At 45.4% G+C, this 20,372-nt stretch overlaps 1 protein-coding gene across 2 annotated transcripts in view; it reads left to right on the forward strand.

Annotated features, from left to right (window-relative positions):
- The window catches only part of map2k7 (mitogen-activated protein kinase kinase 7), a 183,234-nt gene that overhangs the window by 148,858 nt on the left and 14,004 nt on the right, over positions 1–20,372 (forward strand). For both annotated transcript variants that reach the window (XM_067973209.1, XM_067973210.1), the window contains 2 exons: positions 4,795–4,875; positions 5,843–5,985. In XM_067973209.1, coding sequence (XP_067829310.1) covers positions 4,795–4,875; positions 5,843–5,985 — 224 coding nt within the window. The remainder of the gene's footprint in view (positions 1–4,794; positions 4,876–5,842; positions 5,986–20,372) is intronic.

Raw genomic sequence — 20,372 nt, forward strand, 5'->3', positions numbered from 1 at the left:
TCCTCCTGCCCCTGACCACTGACCAAATCTAAACTACTACCTAACCTAAGGAGTGTGACTGCCTCCTGGATCAAAGTATCCAGGTAACGCCCTCCCTGATGCATCGCAATGTCTGCAGCTTGGACTCCAGCTCAACAACTCTGAGCCGAAGTTTCACGGGCTGCAGACACTTACTGCAGATGTGGTTGCCTGGGATCTCGCTGGTCTCCACCAACTCCCACATGCTGCAGTTACGACACACCACCTGCCCTGCCATCTCGATCTAACCTTGTTTTATTTATTTAATTCATCAACGTTTTTATGTAATTAATTGGCTTGGTTTATTTTTAGTTTTTTATAAAATAATTAATTTATCTACTTTAAACTAGTTTCCCGCTCATTTTAACTTTAGTTTTTAGGCTTTTTAAACTAACACGAACAGACTAACCACTAAAGACACCAGCCATCACTAAAGACACTAACCACCACAGACAGTAACCACCTCAGACACTAAAAACACTTACCAATAAACTAAATACTTACACTGACTTACCCTCAGCACTCTTCTGTGACGTCACCTTTTGTCTCTTTCTTGATTTTTTTGATTTCACCGCTGAGGTCCACTCTCTCCTCACTCCTTTTATTGGTCCTTCAGGTCCACTCTCTCCTCACTCCTCTTATTGGTCCTTCAGGTTCACTCTCTCCTCACTCCTCTTATTGATCCTTCGGGTCCACTCTCTCCTCACTCCTCTTATTGATCCTTCAGGTCCACTCTCTCCTCACTCCTCTTATTGATCCTTCAGGTCCACTCTCTCCTCACTCCTTTTATTGGTCCATCAGGTTCACTCTCCTCACTCCTTTTATTGGTCCTTCAGGTCCACTCTCTCCTCACTCCTCTTATTGATCCTTCAGGTCCACTCTCTCCTCACTCCTTTTATTGGTCCATCAGGTTCACTCTCCTCACTCCTTTTATTGGTCCTTCAGGTCCACTCTCTCCTCACTCCTCTTATTGATCCTTCGGGTCCACTCTCTCCTCACTCCTCTTATTGATCCTTCGGGTCCACTCTCTCCTCACTCCTTTTATTGGTTCTTCGGGTCCACTCTCTCCTCACTCCTCTTATTGATCCTTCAGGTCCACTCTCTCCTCACTCCTTTTATTGGTTCTTCGGGTCCACTCTCTCCTCACTCCTCTTATTGATCCTTCAGGTCCACTTTCTCCTCACTCCTTTTATTGATCCTTCAGGTCCACTCTCCTCACTCCTTTTATTGATCCTTCAGGTCCACTCCCTCCTCACTCCTCTTATTGATCCTTCAGGTCCACTCTCTCCTCACTCCTTTTATTGGTCCTTCGGATCCACTCTCTCCTCACTCCTCTTATTGATCCTTCAGGTCCACTCTCTCCTCACTCCTCTTATTGATCCTTCAGGTCCACTCTCTCCTCACTCCTCTTATTGATCCTTCAGGTCCACTCCCTCCTCACTCCTCTTATTGATCCTTCAGGTCCACTCTCTCCTCACTCCTCTTATTGATCCTTCAGGTCCACTCTCTCCTCACTCCTCTTATTGATCCTTCAGGTCCACTCCCTCCTCACTCCTCTTATTGATCCTTCAGGTCCACTCTCTCCTCACTCCTTTTATTGATCCTTTAGGTCTACTCTCTCCTCACTCCTTTTATTGATCCTTCAGGTTCACTCTCTCCTCACTCCTTTTATTGATCCTTCAGGTCCACTCTCTCCTCACTCCTTTTATTGATCCTTCAGGTCCACTCTCTCCTCACTCCTTTTATTGATCCTTCAGGTTCACTCTCTCCTCACTCCTTTTATTGATCCTTCAGGTTCACTCTCCTCACTCCTTTTATTGATCCTTCAGGTCCACTCTCTCCTCACTCCTCTTATTGGTCCTCCTTAGAACAGAGAAGGTTAAGGGGAGATTTAATAGAGGTGTTCAAAATCATGAACAGTTTTGAGAGAGTAAATAAGGAGAAACTGTTTCCAGTGGCAGAAGGGTCAGTAACCAGAGGACACGGATTTAAGATGACCGGCAAAAGAGCCAGAGGCGACATGAAGAACCTTTTGTTTTGCGCAGTGAGTTGTGATGATCTGGAATGCGCTGCCTGAAAGGGCGGTGGAAGCAGATTCAATAATAACTTTCAAAAGGGAATTGGATAAATACTTGAAGGGAAAAAATTTACAGGGCTGTAGGGAAAGAGCAGGGGAATGGGACTAATCGGATGCTCTTTCAAAGAGCCGGCACAGGCACGATGGGCCAAATGGCGGCCTCCTGTGCTGTACCCACTGTGACACTGATCACAGTGTGGAGACGGGGATATCTGGGTATGATAACATGGAGATGGGGATATCAATGTGCAGAGGGCTATACCTGTATATCACAGTGTGGAGAGGGCTATACCTGTATATCACAGTGTGGAGAGGGCTATACCTGTATATCACAGTGTGGAGAGGGCTATATCTGTATATCACAGTGTGGAGAGGGCTATATCTGTATATCACAGTGTGGAGAGGGCTATATCTGTATATCACAGTGTGCAGAGGGCTATATCTGTATATCACAGTGTGGAGAGGGCTATATCTGTATATCACAGTGTGGAGAGGGCTATATCTGTATATCACAGTGTGCAGAGGGCTATATCTGTATATCACAGTGTGCAGAGGGCTATATCTGTATATCACAGTGTGGAGAGGGCTATATCTGTATATCACAGTGTGCAGAGGGCTATATCTGTATATCACAGTGTGGAGAGGGCTATATCTGTATATCACAGTGTGCAGAGGGCTATATCTGTATATCACAGTGTGGAGAGGGCTATATCTGTATATCACAGTGTGGAGAGGGCTATATCTGTATATCACAGTGTGGAGAGGGCTATATCTGTATATCACAGTGTGGAGAGGGCTATATCTGTATATCACAGTGTGGAGAGGGCTATATCTGTATATCACAGTGTGGAGAGGGCTATATCTGTATATCACAGTGTGGAGAGGGCTATATCTGTATATCACAGTGTGGAGAGGGCTATATCTGTATATCACAGTGTGGAGAGGGCTATATCTGTATATCACAGTGTGGAGAGGGCTATATCTGTATATCACAGTGTGGAGAGGGCTATACCTGTATATCACAGTGTGGAGAGGGCTATACCTGTATATCACAGTGTGGAGAGGGCTATATCTGTATATCACAGTGTGCAGAGGGCTATATCTGTATATCACAGTGTGGAGAGGGCTATACCTGTATATCACAGTGTGGAGAGGGCTATACCTGTATATCACAGTGTGGAGAGGGCTATATCTGTATATCACAGTGTGCAGAGGGCTATATCTGTATATCACAGTGTGGAGAGGGCTATATCTGTATATCACAGTGTGGAGAGGGCTATATCTGTATATCACAGTGTGGAGAGGGCTATATCTGTATATCACAGTGTGGAGAGGGCTATATCTGTATATCACAGTGTGGAGAGGGCTATATCTGTATATCACAGTGTGGAGAGGGCTATACCTGTATATCACAGTGTGGAGAGGGCTATACCTGTATATCACAGTGTGGAGAGGGCTATATCTGTATATCACAGTGTGGAGAGGGCTATATCTGTATATCACAGTGTGGAGAGGGCTATATCTGTATATCACAGTGTGGAGAGGGCTATACCTGTATATCACAGTGTGGAGAGGGCTATATCTGTATATCACAGTGTGCAGAGGGCTATATCTGTATATCACAGTGTGGAGAGGGCTATATCTGTATATCACAGTGTGGAGAGGGCTATATCTGTATATCACAGTGTGGAGAGGGCTATATCTGTATATCACAGTGTTCAGAGGGCTATATCTGTATATCACAGTGTGGAGAGGGCTATATCTGTATATCACAGTGTGCAGAGGGCTATATCTGTATATCACAGTGTGGAGAGGGCTATATCTGTATATCACAGTGTGGAGAGGGCTATATCTGTATATCACAGTGTGGAGAGGGCTATATCTGTATATCACAGTGTGGAGAGGGCTATATCTGTATATCACAGTGTGGAGAGGGCTATATCTGTATATCACAGTGTGCAGAGGGCTATATCTGTATATCACAGTGTGGAGAGGGCTATATCTGTATATCACAGTGTGCAGAGGGCTATATCTGTATATCACAGTGTGCAGAGGGCTATATCTGTATATCACAGTGTGGAGAGGGTTATATCTGTATATCACAGTGTGCAGAGGGCTATATCTGTATATCACAGTGTGGAGAGGGCTATATCTGTATATCACAGTGTGGAGAGGGCTATATCTGTATATCACAGTGTGGAGAGGGCTATACCTGTATATCACAGTGTGGAGAGGGTTATATCTGTATATCACAGTGTGGAGAGGGCTATATCTGTATATCACAGTGTGCAGAGGGCTATATCTGTATATCACAGTGTGCAGAGGGCTATATCTGTATATCACAGTATGGAGAGGGCTATACCTGTATATCACAGTGTGGAATATCTCTATATTGTCCTGTGGAGATGGGGATATTTGATAATGTACTTGTTATAGAGCACACCTGTGCAGTGGCCGCATGAGGGTGGGGGAGGTTAGGGGAGTGGATCGGGAGCTCCTGAACTGCATTGGTGCAGGGGAGTGTCTAACCAGCTCCATGGAGAGCGCCTGAGGAGCTCTTGCACAGGAACCACTTAGTCCCTGGTTAACATGCCTGGTAGAATGGAGTTGATGAGCAATACAGACTATGGGAGTATGAAAGTCTCAGCAAGGTGAGCAGTTCATATGTTGAGTTTTTATTCGTCGCTCTCTGTCCACAGCCTGAAAGGATAGATCCTCCTGATCCCACCAAACCGGATTATGATATCAGAGCAGACGTGTGGAGTCTGGGCATTTCACTGGTAAGGTGCTGTTAGCAATCAAACTTCCTTATTTCATCAGGCAACCAAGGTCCTTCCTGCAGGACAGCAGGATTACTGAACACTGTGAGGCTAATTTCACAGCTTCTTGTTTTGCAGAAAGTTAGTGGCATAGCATTATGATTCATGAAATGCTATACCCCAGCACAGTAGGATGTGCCCACTGTTTCCCACATGGCCAATTCCCTGCCTCCCAGTTGGGAAAATCGAGCTCACTTTACTCATTCACATCCCAACAGCAGAGTACACAAGCACTTTCTTCAATTCCACTGTGCATTTTACTCTCATTCACATTCTTGCTAAAACAAAAAGATACGAATATGAGCCCCTGAGTTTTAATTAAATGCAGTGAGGGGAGGAGCATTTGCTGATACATGGTTAAAATCACACCATAGATTTTCTTTATAGATCGGGGAGGTCAAATCCCTCCCCCCCCACCTACACACACACATCAAGAACCACGAATGGAAATGGACGAACAGAAGATTCAAGTACAGCAAACTCGTCACCACACTGATACTCTCACTAACACTAGTGTACTGGCACACTCACTGATACTCTAACTATAGTGTACTAGTACACACACTGATACTCTCATTAACAATAGTGAACAGTAGCAGTCTCTAATATTTTCACTAACCATAGTGTACTTGAGCAGTCATTAATATTCTCACCAACTGTTGTGTATTCGAGCAGTCACTAATATTCTCACAAACCACGGTGTACTGGTCCACTCACTAATTTGCGTGTATCACCATAGTAACTACTTGGTTAGATTACTTTTGTATAATTTAAACTTTAAGACCTAGTAGTGATCGCATTTTAAATTGTTGCATTTGCAGTGCTCTAAGTGCTGTTTCTGTGCAGTCAGGTGAGGAGGGAGTGCTGAACTTTGACCACTTCTTGCTGCAGTAAGTGCCTCTAAAACCCACTGTGTGTCTGTCCACAGGTCGAGCTCGCCACGGGGCAGTTTCCATATAAAAACTGTAAAACAGACTTTGAGGTTCTAACAAAGGTGCTACAGGAAGATCCCCCGCTGCTCCCTCAAACCATGGGCTTCTCAATGGACTTCCAGTCATTTGTAAAAGATTGGTGAGTAAAACTTGGGAATATTTCATAATGCAAAAATGTTTAACTGTCAGAGCCGCATCAGCAATTATTACAACAGAAACAACAATTGGATTTGAATTTTCATTTTTGTTAAAAGAATTGATAAGTTCTGTACATTTCTCCAAATATTAATGGAATTAAACCTGCCTGTAAATAGCCTCCATTGGGATTGGCATAAGGACTTTACAGAAAGCGCTCTTGTAATACAGGGTGAGCACTGGTGAGTTTTGTTATTTTGCGAAGGAGCCCCTCTGTAGACAGGAGGTGTTGGTGTACAGGATCAGACTGAATCATTTGTCAGTGGGGTGGACTAACCTTATTTTCAGAACAATCAGCTGCTATCAGTTCTTTGTATTGGAGGAATGAAAGTATAACCCGACAGAGACCAATGCAAGGCCTGCAGTGACAGGTATTAACCAGCACTGGCTTAGGAAAAGTTCTTTCTTTGAGCACCTCACCCTGTTCTACCCCTCTTGCCTCTACTTCAAAATCCTTGTTGTCTACTGCTCCACTCCGAGTTTCTCCCTGAGATATCCTCCCTCCTTTCCTCCCTCAGCCTTTGTGCTGTGACTCCTCATCTTCAGTAATTTCAGTCTCCTTCTCAACTTCCCCTGCCCTCCATCCTCTGAATTCACAGCCCACCTCTCCCTCCACATAAACTCTCTTGTTCATATTCACAACCACTCCTTTAACCTTGCCATCTCCTGTGGCCTCTCTACTCCTGTGGCCTCTATCACTGACGAGGCCTTCTCCAATCACTTCCTTGAATCCCTCACCACCCACATCCCCTGGATCCTAGCAACCCTTCTGTGCCTGCCTCTGGGAAAAACACTTCTCCCAAGTCGCTTACAACAGTGCTTTCAGGCTCCGATTTGCCTAGACTTCAGCCCTCCATTTGCCATGATACCTCTGCAGCTGTTGATTAGCTCAACCACTCCCCTGATTTCATCCTTGATGCCCTTGTCCCCAGCAAAACCTTTACTGTCTCCCAACCCAGTTGTTCCCCTGGTATGGCTCCCACCTTCCCTCCCTATAAGTCCAGGGAGCGCTGACTTGAGTGTACCTGGTGTACAACTGGCTTAGCCATTCATCATCAGTCCTCCTGTCCGATTGGACCACATTAAGCTCTACCGGACTTCACCCTCATCTACCAAAGCCGCCCACTATTCTCAGCTCATCTTGGAGAGCAAAGATAACTCTTGGCTTCTTTTCTCCACTACCAACTGGGTCCTTAAACCCCTTCACTAAAGTACAGACTGTGTGTTCAGTTGCCTCTACAGCTTTCCCTATCCCACCCCCTTCCCTTAACCCACAAATCCAAGCCGCCTTTCAGGCCCTTTTCACCCTAACTCTGAACTGCTCCTATTCTCCTCATGCCCTCTCCAAGCTCATCATATCCATGAGACCTACTTCCTGCCTCTGTGTGTGCTGACCACCCATGCTAGCTGAAATTGCGAATGGTTCCCTCTCCTCAGGCACTATCCTCCTATCTATCAAAAGTGCTGTCACCACTCCACTCCTCAAAACGTCACTCTCAACATCTCTAATTGTGTAAACTACTGCCCCATCTCTAACCATCCTTTCCTCTTATGTCCTTGAACATGAGCATCTTTCCCACAATTCCCTATTTGAGTCCCTGTAATCTGGTTTCTGCCTTTCCCACAGAACTGAAATGGCTCTAACCAAAGTCGGGAATGGCATTCCCTGTGACTATGGTGCCTTATCCCTGCTCGCCCACTTAACCTGTCTGCAGTCTTCGATGTGGTCAACCACACCATCCTCCTCACACCTTACCTCCATTGTCCAGCTCAGTAGGACTGCCCTCACTGGGTTCCACTCTTACCTATCCGATCACTTCCTGAGCATCTCCAGCAATGGCTTCTCTTCCCGCCCTGCAACGTCACCTCCGGAGCCCTCCAAGGATTCCTCCTTAGCCCTCTCCTCCTCCTCCTCTTCCACCTCCTCCTCCTCATCCACACACTTGGTGACATCACCGACAGACATGGAGTCAGCTTCCACATGTACATTAACCGCACCCAGCTCGACCTCACCACCACCTCTCACTCAACCAGACTGCTTGTCTGACTTCCAATCTTGGATGAGCCACAATTCCCTCTAGTTAAACACTGTAGCCATTGTCTTGGGCCCCCTTCGTACCCTCGCCACCAATTCCAGCCCTCTCCGCGGCCATTGTCTCAGGCTGAATCAGACAGTTTGCAACCTCTGCATTTGAATTCGCCCCAAACTGAGCTTCAGACTCCATTTCCTCCCCTTCACAAAGGCCACCTTTGTAACATTGCCTGTCTCTACCCTTGCCCCTGCCCATCAGCTGCTGAGACCGTCATGAAACCCTCATCCATGTCTTAGGTACTTCCAGACTCCACTATTCCAATGTTCTCCAGTCCGGCCTCCCATCCTCCACCCTCCATACACTTCATCTCATCCAAATCTCTGCTGCCGATATCCTATTCTGTACCGTCCCACTTGCCCATCACCCCTGTCCTCTCTAATCTACATTGGCCTCAAATTTAAAATTCTCATCCTTGTGTTTAAATCCCTTTCTCTCTCTTTAACCTCCTCCAACGCTGCAACCTCACAACTCTCTGTTCCTCTGACCCCTTTCACCCCATGTTGTTAGCCGTATCTTTCACTGCAGTGGCCCCAGCCTCTGGAATTCCCTCCACCTCTCTCCTCTCTGAAGCCCCTCCTTAAAACCCATCTTTTTGACCAAGTTTTCAGTCATCATCTCTTCGTTGGTCTGATTTCCCACTGATTTCCCACACACCTCTCTGAAGTGCCATGGTACGTTTTTTTCTGTTTGGTCCTCATCAGCTTTTGAAAGGCTCTGTTTTGAGACTGACAGCAGTTTCCTCCTTTCTTTCTCCAATGCCGCCACCCATGCATTTGACTGATGCTGAAATACAGATAATACTGGTCGATGTCAAGCAGCAGATGCACCCTGCAGTGTTCTCTGGGCCGACATTCTGGGACTCGGTGTCCCCTGGGACCCTGTCCCCATACTGGCCGTATTTTGAGAACCTCACTTCCTTAATTTCCATACTTTACGAACACCATGTCAGTGCCCAGAAATGTGATTGTGTTCCTCCTTGTTTAAAATGTGTAGTAATCCCTGTACTCCAACTCCCTTAAAAGTCATGCCTCTGATCACTTCTATAGAGTATGTTCTGACTCGAGCATCTCGACTCTCTCTACTCCTGACCCTTACAAATACCAGAGATTAGTTGCGTAATCCAACAATCTCTGTCAGCTCTGCCCCAGATATCGCTTAGTATCCATCAGCATACACTTTGTGCTGAACATTTTCATGGCATTTGTACTTCACACTCAAACCATCTTGCCAGCATTGCACTTAAATGGCCTCGCACTACTGCCTCGAATACCTTCCTTTGTATCGTGAAGACTCTTGTCCTGTCCTACAGGGGCTACACAAATGAATTTCTTTAAATAAACCCTGAAATCGCAGCGAGTTGTTATGATCTGGAATGCACTACCTGAAAGGGCGGTGGAAGCAGATTCAATAATAACTTTCAAAAGGGAATTGGATAAATACTTGAAGGGGAAAGATTTGCAGGGCTATGGAGAAAAGAGCAAGAGAGTAGGACTAATTGGATAGCTCTTTCAAAGAGCCGGCATAATGGTTTCCTGTGCTGTATCATTCTATGATTCTGTTACATTTTTAGGCTGTTACTCAGCTATTTCTTTCGTACTTAGTGACAAAGATGACTCAAGTAACTAAGTGTTTGCTCTCTACAAACCGCAGTGTGACCTCGACACGCAATATCTGGTACAGTGACAAGCCCGGGGTCAAACCGAAAGCCTTGATATTGTGTTTAGTTTATTGGATATGTCATGATCCCTGTCATGACCTCCTAGTTCTTGGAGAATGATAAAATACTCTATTAGACTGTGGCTTAGGCTTTAAACTATAGGACCGGTTTGTTGATGGATGAACAGTAGTACAAACCACAGAGCAGATTATAGTATTTAAGGTATCCATTCCTCCCTGAAAACTGAAATTAATAAACAGAAGAGTGTCCCATTGCTAATATTCCGAATACTGGACCTGAGATAGCATCCCTAACAATAACTTTCTGTGGGGTTCCTAGCCTGTTTCCCCACACAACCTTCCACCCTCTTGACCTCTGATGAACTGGTGCAGTGAGAGGAACACTCCTTGAGATATGCCCCTGGTACCCTTTGACCAGGAATAAAGGAAATCAAAAATATATCCTTCAAAATAAAATAAAGCTGCCAATCATACATTTACGTGACGATGCAGGAGAATATCTGCAGACCCAGGGTCTCCACCCTGGGCTGTCAGTAGATTCCATTAAATGGGGGTTTGATTCAATACATTTATAGCCTAGCTGTAAAGCCCCATTTGAATTAATTGACCACTTGTAGAATGAAGCAAGCAGCTAACAGGGAGTGTTCCTGGTAAGATCAACCCAAAAGGGCTCTGCAATAAAATAACTGTAACATGTTAAAACCCATCCTTTAGCAACTTGTCGATGCATCTGTGGAATGCAGTTTCTAATCACACATTAAGGAAATGGCTTGTGTGACAGATTTAGCTTGGTCTTTGCTTCTTTCACTTTATCACTATATGTGAGGAGTTTAAAAATGAGCTTCACTCTCACAAATCATTTCAACTTAACTTGATACAACTGTTAGGATTGTTAGTTGCTTTTCCTGTGCTTTTTGCCTTGTTCAAAATAGGAAGTCTTTGAGTAACCTTCGAAGAGGGATAGTTAGGTTAGATAACTCCTGCAAATAGAGGGGAAAGGAGAAGGAACAACTTGTTAAGAATATCACTTGTACCATAGTTTAGCACAGCAGTTGATAACTGCTATTTTCTATTATGAGCTAACTAAGCTTAATAGCTGCTGTAAATATATGTTGTGTTACTGCTGCGTGTTTGTTCTATTACTGAATAATAGACTGATTTAGCAGTAAAAGCCTAAACCAGTATGTGGAGTTCCCTGTGCATTCTACAAATGTACCTAAATATCGGGGCAAGTGGAAACACTGTCTCTGGGATTTGGAGCTAGGGCTCATCTGTGAGAGTAATCTGAAGTGAAAAGTAAGAATAAGTAGAGTTAAAAAAAAAACTAAAAATAGAACAGATTCTATTCCCAAATGGTCTGATCATATTCTAAATTAAAGATGGCTGCCAGTGTGCTATACATAGATATTAAAACATAATGACATATTTATGATTCGAGAAACTCTTGTTTGTCAGACCGACCTCCCTGTATGTTACAGCAGTGATGTGTGGCACAGGTACATTGGGTAATTGCCTGAGTAGATCAGTGCAGCAGTCCTCCAATCCCACCCCTCCTACAGATTTATTATCCTTCTGCTTTGAAGGGTCTCCAGACATTTCAAATTTCTAAACTTGATGTGAGAGACTGTGTAGAGATTGTGTGTGTGGTGGGGATTGTGTGTTGTGGGGATTGTGTTTTTTTTATTCGTTCATGGGATGTGGGCATCGCTGGCGAGGCCGGCATTTATTGCCCATCCCTAATTGCCCTTGAGAAGGTGGTGGTGAGCCGCCTTCTTGAACCGCTGCAGTCCGTGTGGTGAAGGTTCTCCCACAGTGCTGTTAGGAAGGGAATTCCAGGATTTTGACCCAGCGACGATGAAGGAACGACGATATATTTCCAAGTCGGGATGGTGTGTGACTTGGAGGGGAACGTGCAGGTGGTGTTGTTCCCATGTGCCTGCTGCTCTTGACCTTCTAGATGGTAGAGGTCGCGGGTTTGGGAGGTGCTGTCGAAGAAACCTTGGCGAGTTGCTGCAGTGCATCCTGTGGATGATACACACTGCAGCCACTGTGCGGCGGTGGTGAAGGGAGTGAATGTTTCGGGTGGTGGATGGGGTGCCAATCAAGTGGGCTGCTTTGTCCTGGATGGTGTCGAGCTTCTTGAGTGTTGTTGGAGCTGCACTCATCCAGGCAAGTGGAGAGTATTCCATCACACTCCTGACTTGTGCCTTGTAGATGGTGGAAATGCTTTGGGGAGTCAGGAGGTGAGTCACTCGCCACAGAATACCCATCCTCTGACCTGCTCTTGTAGCCACAGTATTTATATGGCCGGTCCAGTTAAGTTTCTGGTCAATGGTGACCCCCAGGATGTTGATGGTGGGGGATTCGGCAATGGTAATGCCATTGAATGTCAAAGGGAGGTGGTTAGACTCACTCCTGTTGGAGATGGTCATTGCCTGGCACTTGTCTGGCGCGAATGTTACTTGCCACTTATGAGCCCAAGCCTGGATGTTGTCCAGGTCTTGCTGCATGCGGGCTCGGACTGCTTCATTATCTGAGGGGTTGCGAATGGAACTGAACACTGTGCAATCATCAGCGAACATCCCCATTTCTGACCTTATGATGGAGGGAAGGTCATTGATGAAGCAGCTGAAGATGGTTGGGCCTCGGACACTGCCCTGAGGAACTCCTGCAGCAATATCCTGGGGCTGAAATGATTGGCCTCCAACAACCACTACCATCTTCCTTTGTGCTAGTATGACTCCAGCCACTGGAGAGTTTTCCCCCTGATTCCCATTGACTTCAATTTTACAAGGGCTCCTTGGTGCCACACTCGGTCAAATGCCGCCTTGATGTCAAGGGCAGTCACTCTCACCTCACCTCTGGAATTCAGCTCTTTTGTCCATGTTTGGACCAAGGCTGTAATGAGGTCTGGAGCCGAGTGGTCCTGGCAGAACCCAAACTGAGCATCGGTGAGCAGGTTATTGGTGAGTAAGTGCCGCTTGATAGCACTGTCGACGACACCTTCCATCACTTTGCTGATGATTGAGAGTAGACTGATGGAGCGGTAATTGGCCGGATTGGATTGTCCTGCTTTTTGTGGACAGGACATACCTGGGCAATTTTCCACATTGTCGGGTAGATGCAAGTGTTGTAGCTGTACTGGACAGCTTGGCTAGAGGCGCAGCTTGTTCTGGAGCACAAGTCTTCAGTACTACAGCCGGGATGTTGTCGGGGCCCATAGCCTTTTCTGTATCCAGTGCACTCAGCCATTTCTTGATATTACATGGAGTGAATCGAATTGGCTGAAGACTGGCTTCTGTGATGGTGGGGATATCGGGAGGAGGCCGAGATGGATCATCCACTTGGCACTTCTGGCTGAAGATGGTTGCAAACACTTCAGCCTTGTCTTTTGCACTCACGTGCTGGACTCCGCCATCATTGGGGATGGGGATGTTTACAGAGCCTCATCCTTCCGTTAGTTGTTTAATTGTCCACCACCATTCACGACTGGATGTGGCAGGACTGCAGAGCTTTGATCTGATCCGTTGGTTGTGGAATCGCTTAGCTCTGTCTATAGCATGTTGTTTCCACTGTTTAGCATGCATGTTGTCCTGAGTTTTAGCTTCACCAGGTTGGTACCTCATTTTTAGGTATGCCTGGTGCTGCTCCTGGCATGCTCTTCTACACTCCTCATTGAACCAAGGTTGATCCCCTGGCTTGTTGGTAATGGTAGAGTGAGGAATATGCCAGGCCATGAGGTTACAGATTGTGTTGGAATACAATTCTGCTGCTGCTGATGGCCCACTGCGCCTCATGGATGCCCAGTTTTGAGCTGCTAGATCTGTTCTGAATCTATCCCATTTAGCATGGTGATAGTGCCACACAACACGTTGGATGGTGTCCTCAGTGCGAAGTCAGTTCTTCGTCTCCACGAGGACTGTGCGGTGGTCACTCCTACCAATACTGTCATGGACAGATGCATTTGCGACAGGTAGATTGGAGAGGACGAGGTCAAGTAAGTTTTTCCCTCGTGTTGGTTCGCTCACCACCTGCCGCAGGCCCAGTCTGGCAGCTATGTCGTTCAGGACTCGGCCAGCTCGGTCAGTAGTGGTACTACTGAGCCACTCTTGGTGATGGACATTGAAATCCCCCACCCAGAGAACATTCTGTGCCCTTGCTACCCTCAGTGCTTCCTCCAAGTGGTGCTCAACATGGAGGAGGTGGTGGGGATTGTGTGTCGAGGTGGGGATTGTGTGTCGAGGTGGGGATTGTGTCGAGGTGGGGATTGTGTCGAGGTGGGGATTGTGTGTCGAGGTGGGGATTGTGTGTCGAGGTGGGGATTGTGTTGTGGGGGAGATTGTGTTGTGGGGGAGATTGTGGTGTGGGGGAGATTGTGTTGTGGGGGAGATTGTGTTGTGGGGGAGATTGTGGTGTGGGGGAGATTGTGGTGTGGGGGAGATTGTGTTGTGGGGGAGATTGTGGGGGGAGATTGTGGTGTGGGGGAGATTGTGGTGTGGGGGAGATTGTGGGGGGAGATTGTGGTGTGGGGGAGATTGTGTTGTGGGGGAGATTGTGTTGTGGGGGAGATTGTGGGGGGAGATTGTGGTGTGGGGGAGATTGTGGTGTGGGGGAGATTGTGGGGGGAGATTGTGTTGTGGGGGAGATTGTGGGGGGAGATTGTGGTGTGGGGGAGATTGTGGTGTGGGGGAGATTGTGGGGGGAGATTGTGTTGTGGGGGAGATTGTGGTGTGGGGGAGATTGTGGTGTGGGGGAGATTGTGGTGTGGGGGAGATTGTGGGGGGAGATTGTGTTGTGGGGGAGATTGTGGGGGGAGATTGTGGTGTGGGGGAGATTGTGGTGTGGGGGAGATTGTGGTGTGGGGGAGATTGTGGGGGGAGATTGTGGTGTGGGGGAGATTGTGGTGTGGGGGAGATTGTGGGGGGAGATTGTGGTGTGGGGGAGATTGTGGGGGGAGATTGTGGTGTGGGGGAGATTGTGGGGGGAGATTGTGGTGTGGGGGAGATTGTGGTGTGGGGGGAGATTGTGGTGTGGGGGAGATTGTGGTGTGGGGGGAGATTGTGGTGTGGGGGGAGATTGTGGTGTGGGGGGAGATTGTGGTGTGGGGGAGATTGTGGTGTGGGGGAGATTGTGTTGTGGGGGAGATTGTGGGGGGAGATTGTGGTGTGGGGGAGATTGTGGTGTGGGGGAGATTGTGGGGGGAGATTGTGGTGTGGGGGGAGATTGTGGTGTGGGGGAGATTGTGGGGGGAGATTGTGGTGTGGGGGAGATTGTGTTGTGGGGGAGATTGTGGTGTGGGGGAGATTGTGGTGTGGGGGAGATTGTGGTGTGGGGGAGATTGTGTTGTGGGGGAGATTGTGGGGGGAGATTGTGGTGTGGGGGAGATTGTGGGGGGAGATTGTGGTGTGGGGGAGATTCCTGCCCTATGACATTAAGAGGTGGTTCATGTTTGTGAGTCGAGGGATCTGATTGGCTCACTCCTCTAATCCCATTTCTGATTCGCTGTAGATTCACTAAATGTGCATCAGAAAACTTGTTTCCATTCATCACATTTATTTAACGAAGCTCTGTGTTGTCAAGAAGCTTTCAGTTGTACAGATATCTGGATAAATTCACCTTATGCCTGAGGATCAGAGACCCCTCCAGTGTATTTCAGTGACTGGGTTTATCTCACACCCTCTTGTGAGAGTTCTTGACTGTGGAGGGCTACATAGTCACACTGCTGTAGACTGTGACTCCAGCTGGAACTGCCAGACAAGAAAGGAATAAATGAGTAGTAGCACTAACACACTGAACATGACTCAGCAGCCATTAAGCTAAACTGTTCCTTTGGGTCAGTAGAATATAACAGAGAGATGCGACTGCTGTGCTGAACTTTAATGTATCATATGGTGGTATTTTTTCTTTTTCTCCATTCACAGAGCCTACCTCTCTCCAAAGGTTTGGACAGACTCCATTTAACAAATCGTGTCCAAAAAAATGGCCGGGATCAAGCAAACTTAAATAACTGTACAACCTGAATGAGCTGCCAATCAAATATATATTCAATCTAATCTCATGACATTTATGTTTGAATTAAATAGCTTGACCCCTTTCCTTGAATGCCAGGAACAATTATGAACAATTATTGGATCAATATAAAGCAGGGCGTGTTCTGGCAGTGATGCTGGTTTTAACTTGTGTGTACCATGACAGGAAGAAAGAAGCCAATACAATGAAATATATTGTATAAAAATGCTTCATTTTTGAATGATCAGTTTTCATTTCAGGCACCCAGTGTCAGCATCAAGCATTCTCAAGCAGGATATAGCACAGCAAGATTCAGATTGAAGCTCCCTCTACACTGTCCCACTAACTGCATTCAGGGTTGGTTTAGCACAGCCAAATATGGAGTAAAGTTACCTCTGTACAGTCCCATCAGGCACTTCCAGTGCAGCTGTAATACAGTTAGATTCAGAATAAAGTTGGTTCCCTTTCCTCTGCTTCAACAATTTGCCTCAGCCCCAAACCTCCGAAGAATGCCCCATACTACATAATGTAACATTTGCATTTCTCATACCAACATCCCGTAGTGCCTCTGAGTGAGATTGGTAATTCAGTGTCAATTAGGGCATAGAAATACATAAAGTTACAACACAGAAACAGGCCATTCAGTCCAACCAGTCCATGTTGGTGTTGATCCTTGCCAGCGAGAAAATAGTCCCAGTCACATTTACCCACCCAATTTCCATGTCCTTCAGCCCCTTTTCCTTCATCCACATATCCAATCTGACCTTCAACGTTGACATAGTTTCTGCCTCAGCCCCTAACTCTGCAAGTGAATCCCACACACTCTCAACATCTGTGTAAAGAGTTTTCTCCTGCCCTCTGTTCTAAGTTATACATTTGATCTTGTCTCTGCGGTCTCTTGTTCTTGACCCCTCAGCTGCTGGAAACTCTCTGCATCTACTCACCCTATCCCGTCCTTAAATAATTTTAATCGCTTCTAGTATATTGCCCCATAATACGTGTTGTTCGAATGAAAAAAGACCCAATTGTTCAAGTCTTTCTTTGTATTTCTATTTCCTCATTCCAGGCAGCATCCTAATGTATCGGCGTTGTGCGTTCTCTAAAGCCTTCCTATATTGTGGAGCCCAGTAATGCGCACAGTACTTTTAATTGAGGCCTTATTAGAGTTTTATAGAGGCTCATTATTACCGGTTGGCTTTTATATTCTAAAACTGATGCTTAAACCCAAGAATTCCATTTGCTTTTTTTTACTGCCTGAGGTGCTGCCTTTAATGTCCTGTGAATCTGTCCCCCAAATCCCTCTGCTCTTCCCCAGCAGCGAGCCGACTTCCGATAATAATATCGAATAATTTCTGCTGTTATTTTGCTTACCTCATCCTTATTGACATTGAACTCCATCTACTGTACCTCCTATTTTGGTATCATTTGTAAATTTTGACATCACTCTCTCAAGGCCTATATCTAAATCATAGAACCATACAGCACAGAAGGAGACTCCTGTGTGCTCTTTGAACGAGCTGTCCCTTAAGAACATAAGAAATAGGAGCAGGAGTAGGCCACATGGCCCCTCGAGTCTGCTCCACCATTCAGTCAGATCATGGCTGATCTTCGACCTCAACTCCACTTTCCCGCCCAATCCCCATATCCCTTGATTCCCCATGGAGTCCAAAAATCTATCCATCTCAGCCTTGAATATATTCTATGACTCACCGTCCACAGCCCTCTGGGGTAGAGAATTCCAAAGATTCCCAACCCTCTGCGTGAAGAAATTCCTCCTCATCTCAGCCTTGAATGGCCGACCCCTTTTCCTGCGACTATGCCCCCTAGTTCTAGACTCTCCAGCCAGGGGAAACAACCTCTTAGCATCTACCTTGTCAAGCCCCCTCATAATCTTATATGTTTCAATGAGATCACCTCTCATTTTTCTAAACTCCAGAGAGTATAGGCCCATTCTACTCAACCTCTCCTCATAAGACAACCCTCTCATCCCAGGAATCAATCTAGTGAACCTTCATTGCACCGCCTCCAAGGCAAGTATATCCTTCCTTAGATAAGGAGACCAAAACTGTACGTAGTACTCCGGGTGAGGTCTCACTAAAGCCCTGTATAACTGTAGTCAGACTTCCTTACTCTCGTACTCCAACCCCCTTGTAATAAAGGCCAACATACCATTTGCCTTCCTAATTGCTTGCTGTACCGGCATACTAATTTTTTGTGTTTCTTGTACGAGGACACCCAAGTCTCTCTGAACACCAACATTTAATAGTTTCTCACCATTTAAAAAATATTCTGCTTTTCTATTCTTCCTACCAAAGTGAATAACCTCACATTATACTCTATCTGCTACCTTCTTGCCCACTCACTTAATCTGTCTGTATCCCCTTTGCAGACTCTTTGTGTCCTCCTCACAGCTTACTTTCCCACCTAGCTTTGTATCATCAGCAAATTTGAATACATTACACTCGGACCCTTCATCTCAGTCATTAATATAGATTATAAATAGCTGAGGCCCAAGCACTGATCCTTGCGACACCCCACTAGTTACAGCCTGCCAACCTGAGAATAACCCATTTATCCCTACCCTCTTTTTTCTGTCCTTTAGCCAATCCTCTGTCTATGCTAATATATTACCCCCAACCCCATGAGCCCTTATCTTGAGTAACAACCTTTTATGTGGCACCTTATCGAATGCCTTTTGAACATCCAAATATACTATATCCCTTTATCTACCCTGCCAGTTACATCCTCAAAAAATGCTAATAAATTTGTCAAACATGATTTCCCTTTCATAAAACCATGTTAACTCTACCTTATCAAATTATGATTTCTAAGTGCCTTGTTACCACTTCCTTAATGATGGATTTCAGCATTTTCCCGACGACCGATGTCAGGCTAACTGGCCTGTAGTTCCCTATTTTCTCTCTCTCTCCCTTCTTGAAGAGCGGGGTAACATTTGCTACCTTCCAGTCCACTGGGACCGTTCTGGAATCTAGGGAATTTTGGAAGATCATAACCAATGCATCCACTATCTCTACAGCCTCCTCTTTTAGAACCCTAGGACATAGGTCATCAGGTCCAGGGGATTTGTTGGCTTTTAGTCCCATTAGTTTGTACAGTACTTTTTCTCTACTGATATTAGTTGTTTTAAGTTCCTCACTCTCATTTACCCCTTGGTTCCCCACTATTTCTGGTATGCTTTTTGTGTCTTCTACTTTGAAGACAGATACAAAATATTTGTTTAATGCATCTGCCATCTCCTGATTCCCCATTATAATTTTTCCTGTCTCAGCCTCTAAGGGACCAACATTTAATTTTGCTACACTCTTCCTTTTTACATACTTGTAGAAGCTCTACAATCTGTTTTTATATTTCTTGCAAGTTTACTTTCATATTCTATTTTCTCCCTTTTTATCAATTTTTTGGTTGCCCTTTGTTGGTTTCTAAAACTCTCCCAATCCCCAGCCTTATTACTCTTGGCAACATTATAGACCTCTTCTTTCAATCTATTACTCTCCTTAACTTCTTTAGTCAGCCACGGGTGGATCACTTTTCCCGTGGAGTTTTTATTTCTCAATGGAATGTATATTTGTTGAGAATATTTAAATATTTCTTTAAATGTTTGCCATTGCTTTTTAACTGTCAAACCCTTTAACTTAATTTCCCAATCTACCTTTGACAACTCGCCCCTCATACCTATGTAATTGGCTTTATTTAAGTTTAAGACTCTAGTTTCTAACTTAAGTACGTTTCTTTCAAGCGGAATGTGAAATTCTGTCCTATTATGATCACTCTTCCCCAGAGGTTCTCTTACTGCAAGATTACTAATTAAACCTATCTCATTACATAATACAAGAACTAAAGTAGCCTGCTCCCTGGTTGGTTCCATGACGTATTGCTCTAGGAAACCGTCTCGAATACATTCCATGAACCCACTAGTCCCAATCCCTAATGTAAAAACAGAAAATGATGGAGAAGCTCAGCAAGTCAGGCAGCATCTGTGGAGAAAGAAACAGAGTTAACATTTCAGGTCAAAGACCTTTCATCAGAACTCTTTCCCCATAGCCCTGCAAATTTCTCCTTTTTAAGTATTTATTGAATTCTCTTTTGAAACTTACTATTGAATCTGCTTCCACCACCCTTTCAGGCAGCGCATTCCAGATCATCACAACTCACTGCGTAAAAACATTTCTCATCATCTCCCCACTGGCTTTTTTGTGAATTATCTTAAATCTGGGTTCTCTGGTTACTGATCCTGCAGCTAGTGGAAACAGTTTCTCCCTATCTATCAAAACCCTTCATAATTTTGAATACCTCTATTAAATCTCCGCTTAACCTCCTTTGCTCTAAGGAGAACCTCTCTAGTCTCTCCACATTACTAAAGTCCCGCAACCCTATATTCCTATGTTTAAAAAGGCAGATAGAACAAGTCCAGAGAACTAGAGACCAGATAGCTTAACGTCGGTGGTAGGAAAGATAGTGGAATCTTTACTCAAAGATGTAATAGAAAGTCATCTAGAGAAGGACGATATAATAAAAAATAGTCAGCACGGAT

This window comes from Heptranchias perlo, chromosome 37 (assembly GCF_035084215.1).
Source record: "Heptranchias perlo isolate sHepPer1 chromosome 37, sHepPer1.hap1, whole genome shotgun sequence".
NCBI classification, from domain to species: Eukaryota; Metazoa; Chordata; class Chondrichthyes; order Hexanchiformes; family Hexanchidae; genus Heptranchias; species Heptranchias perlo.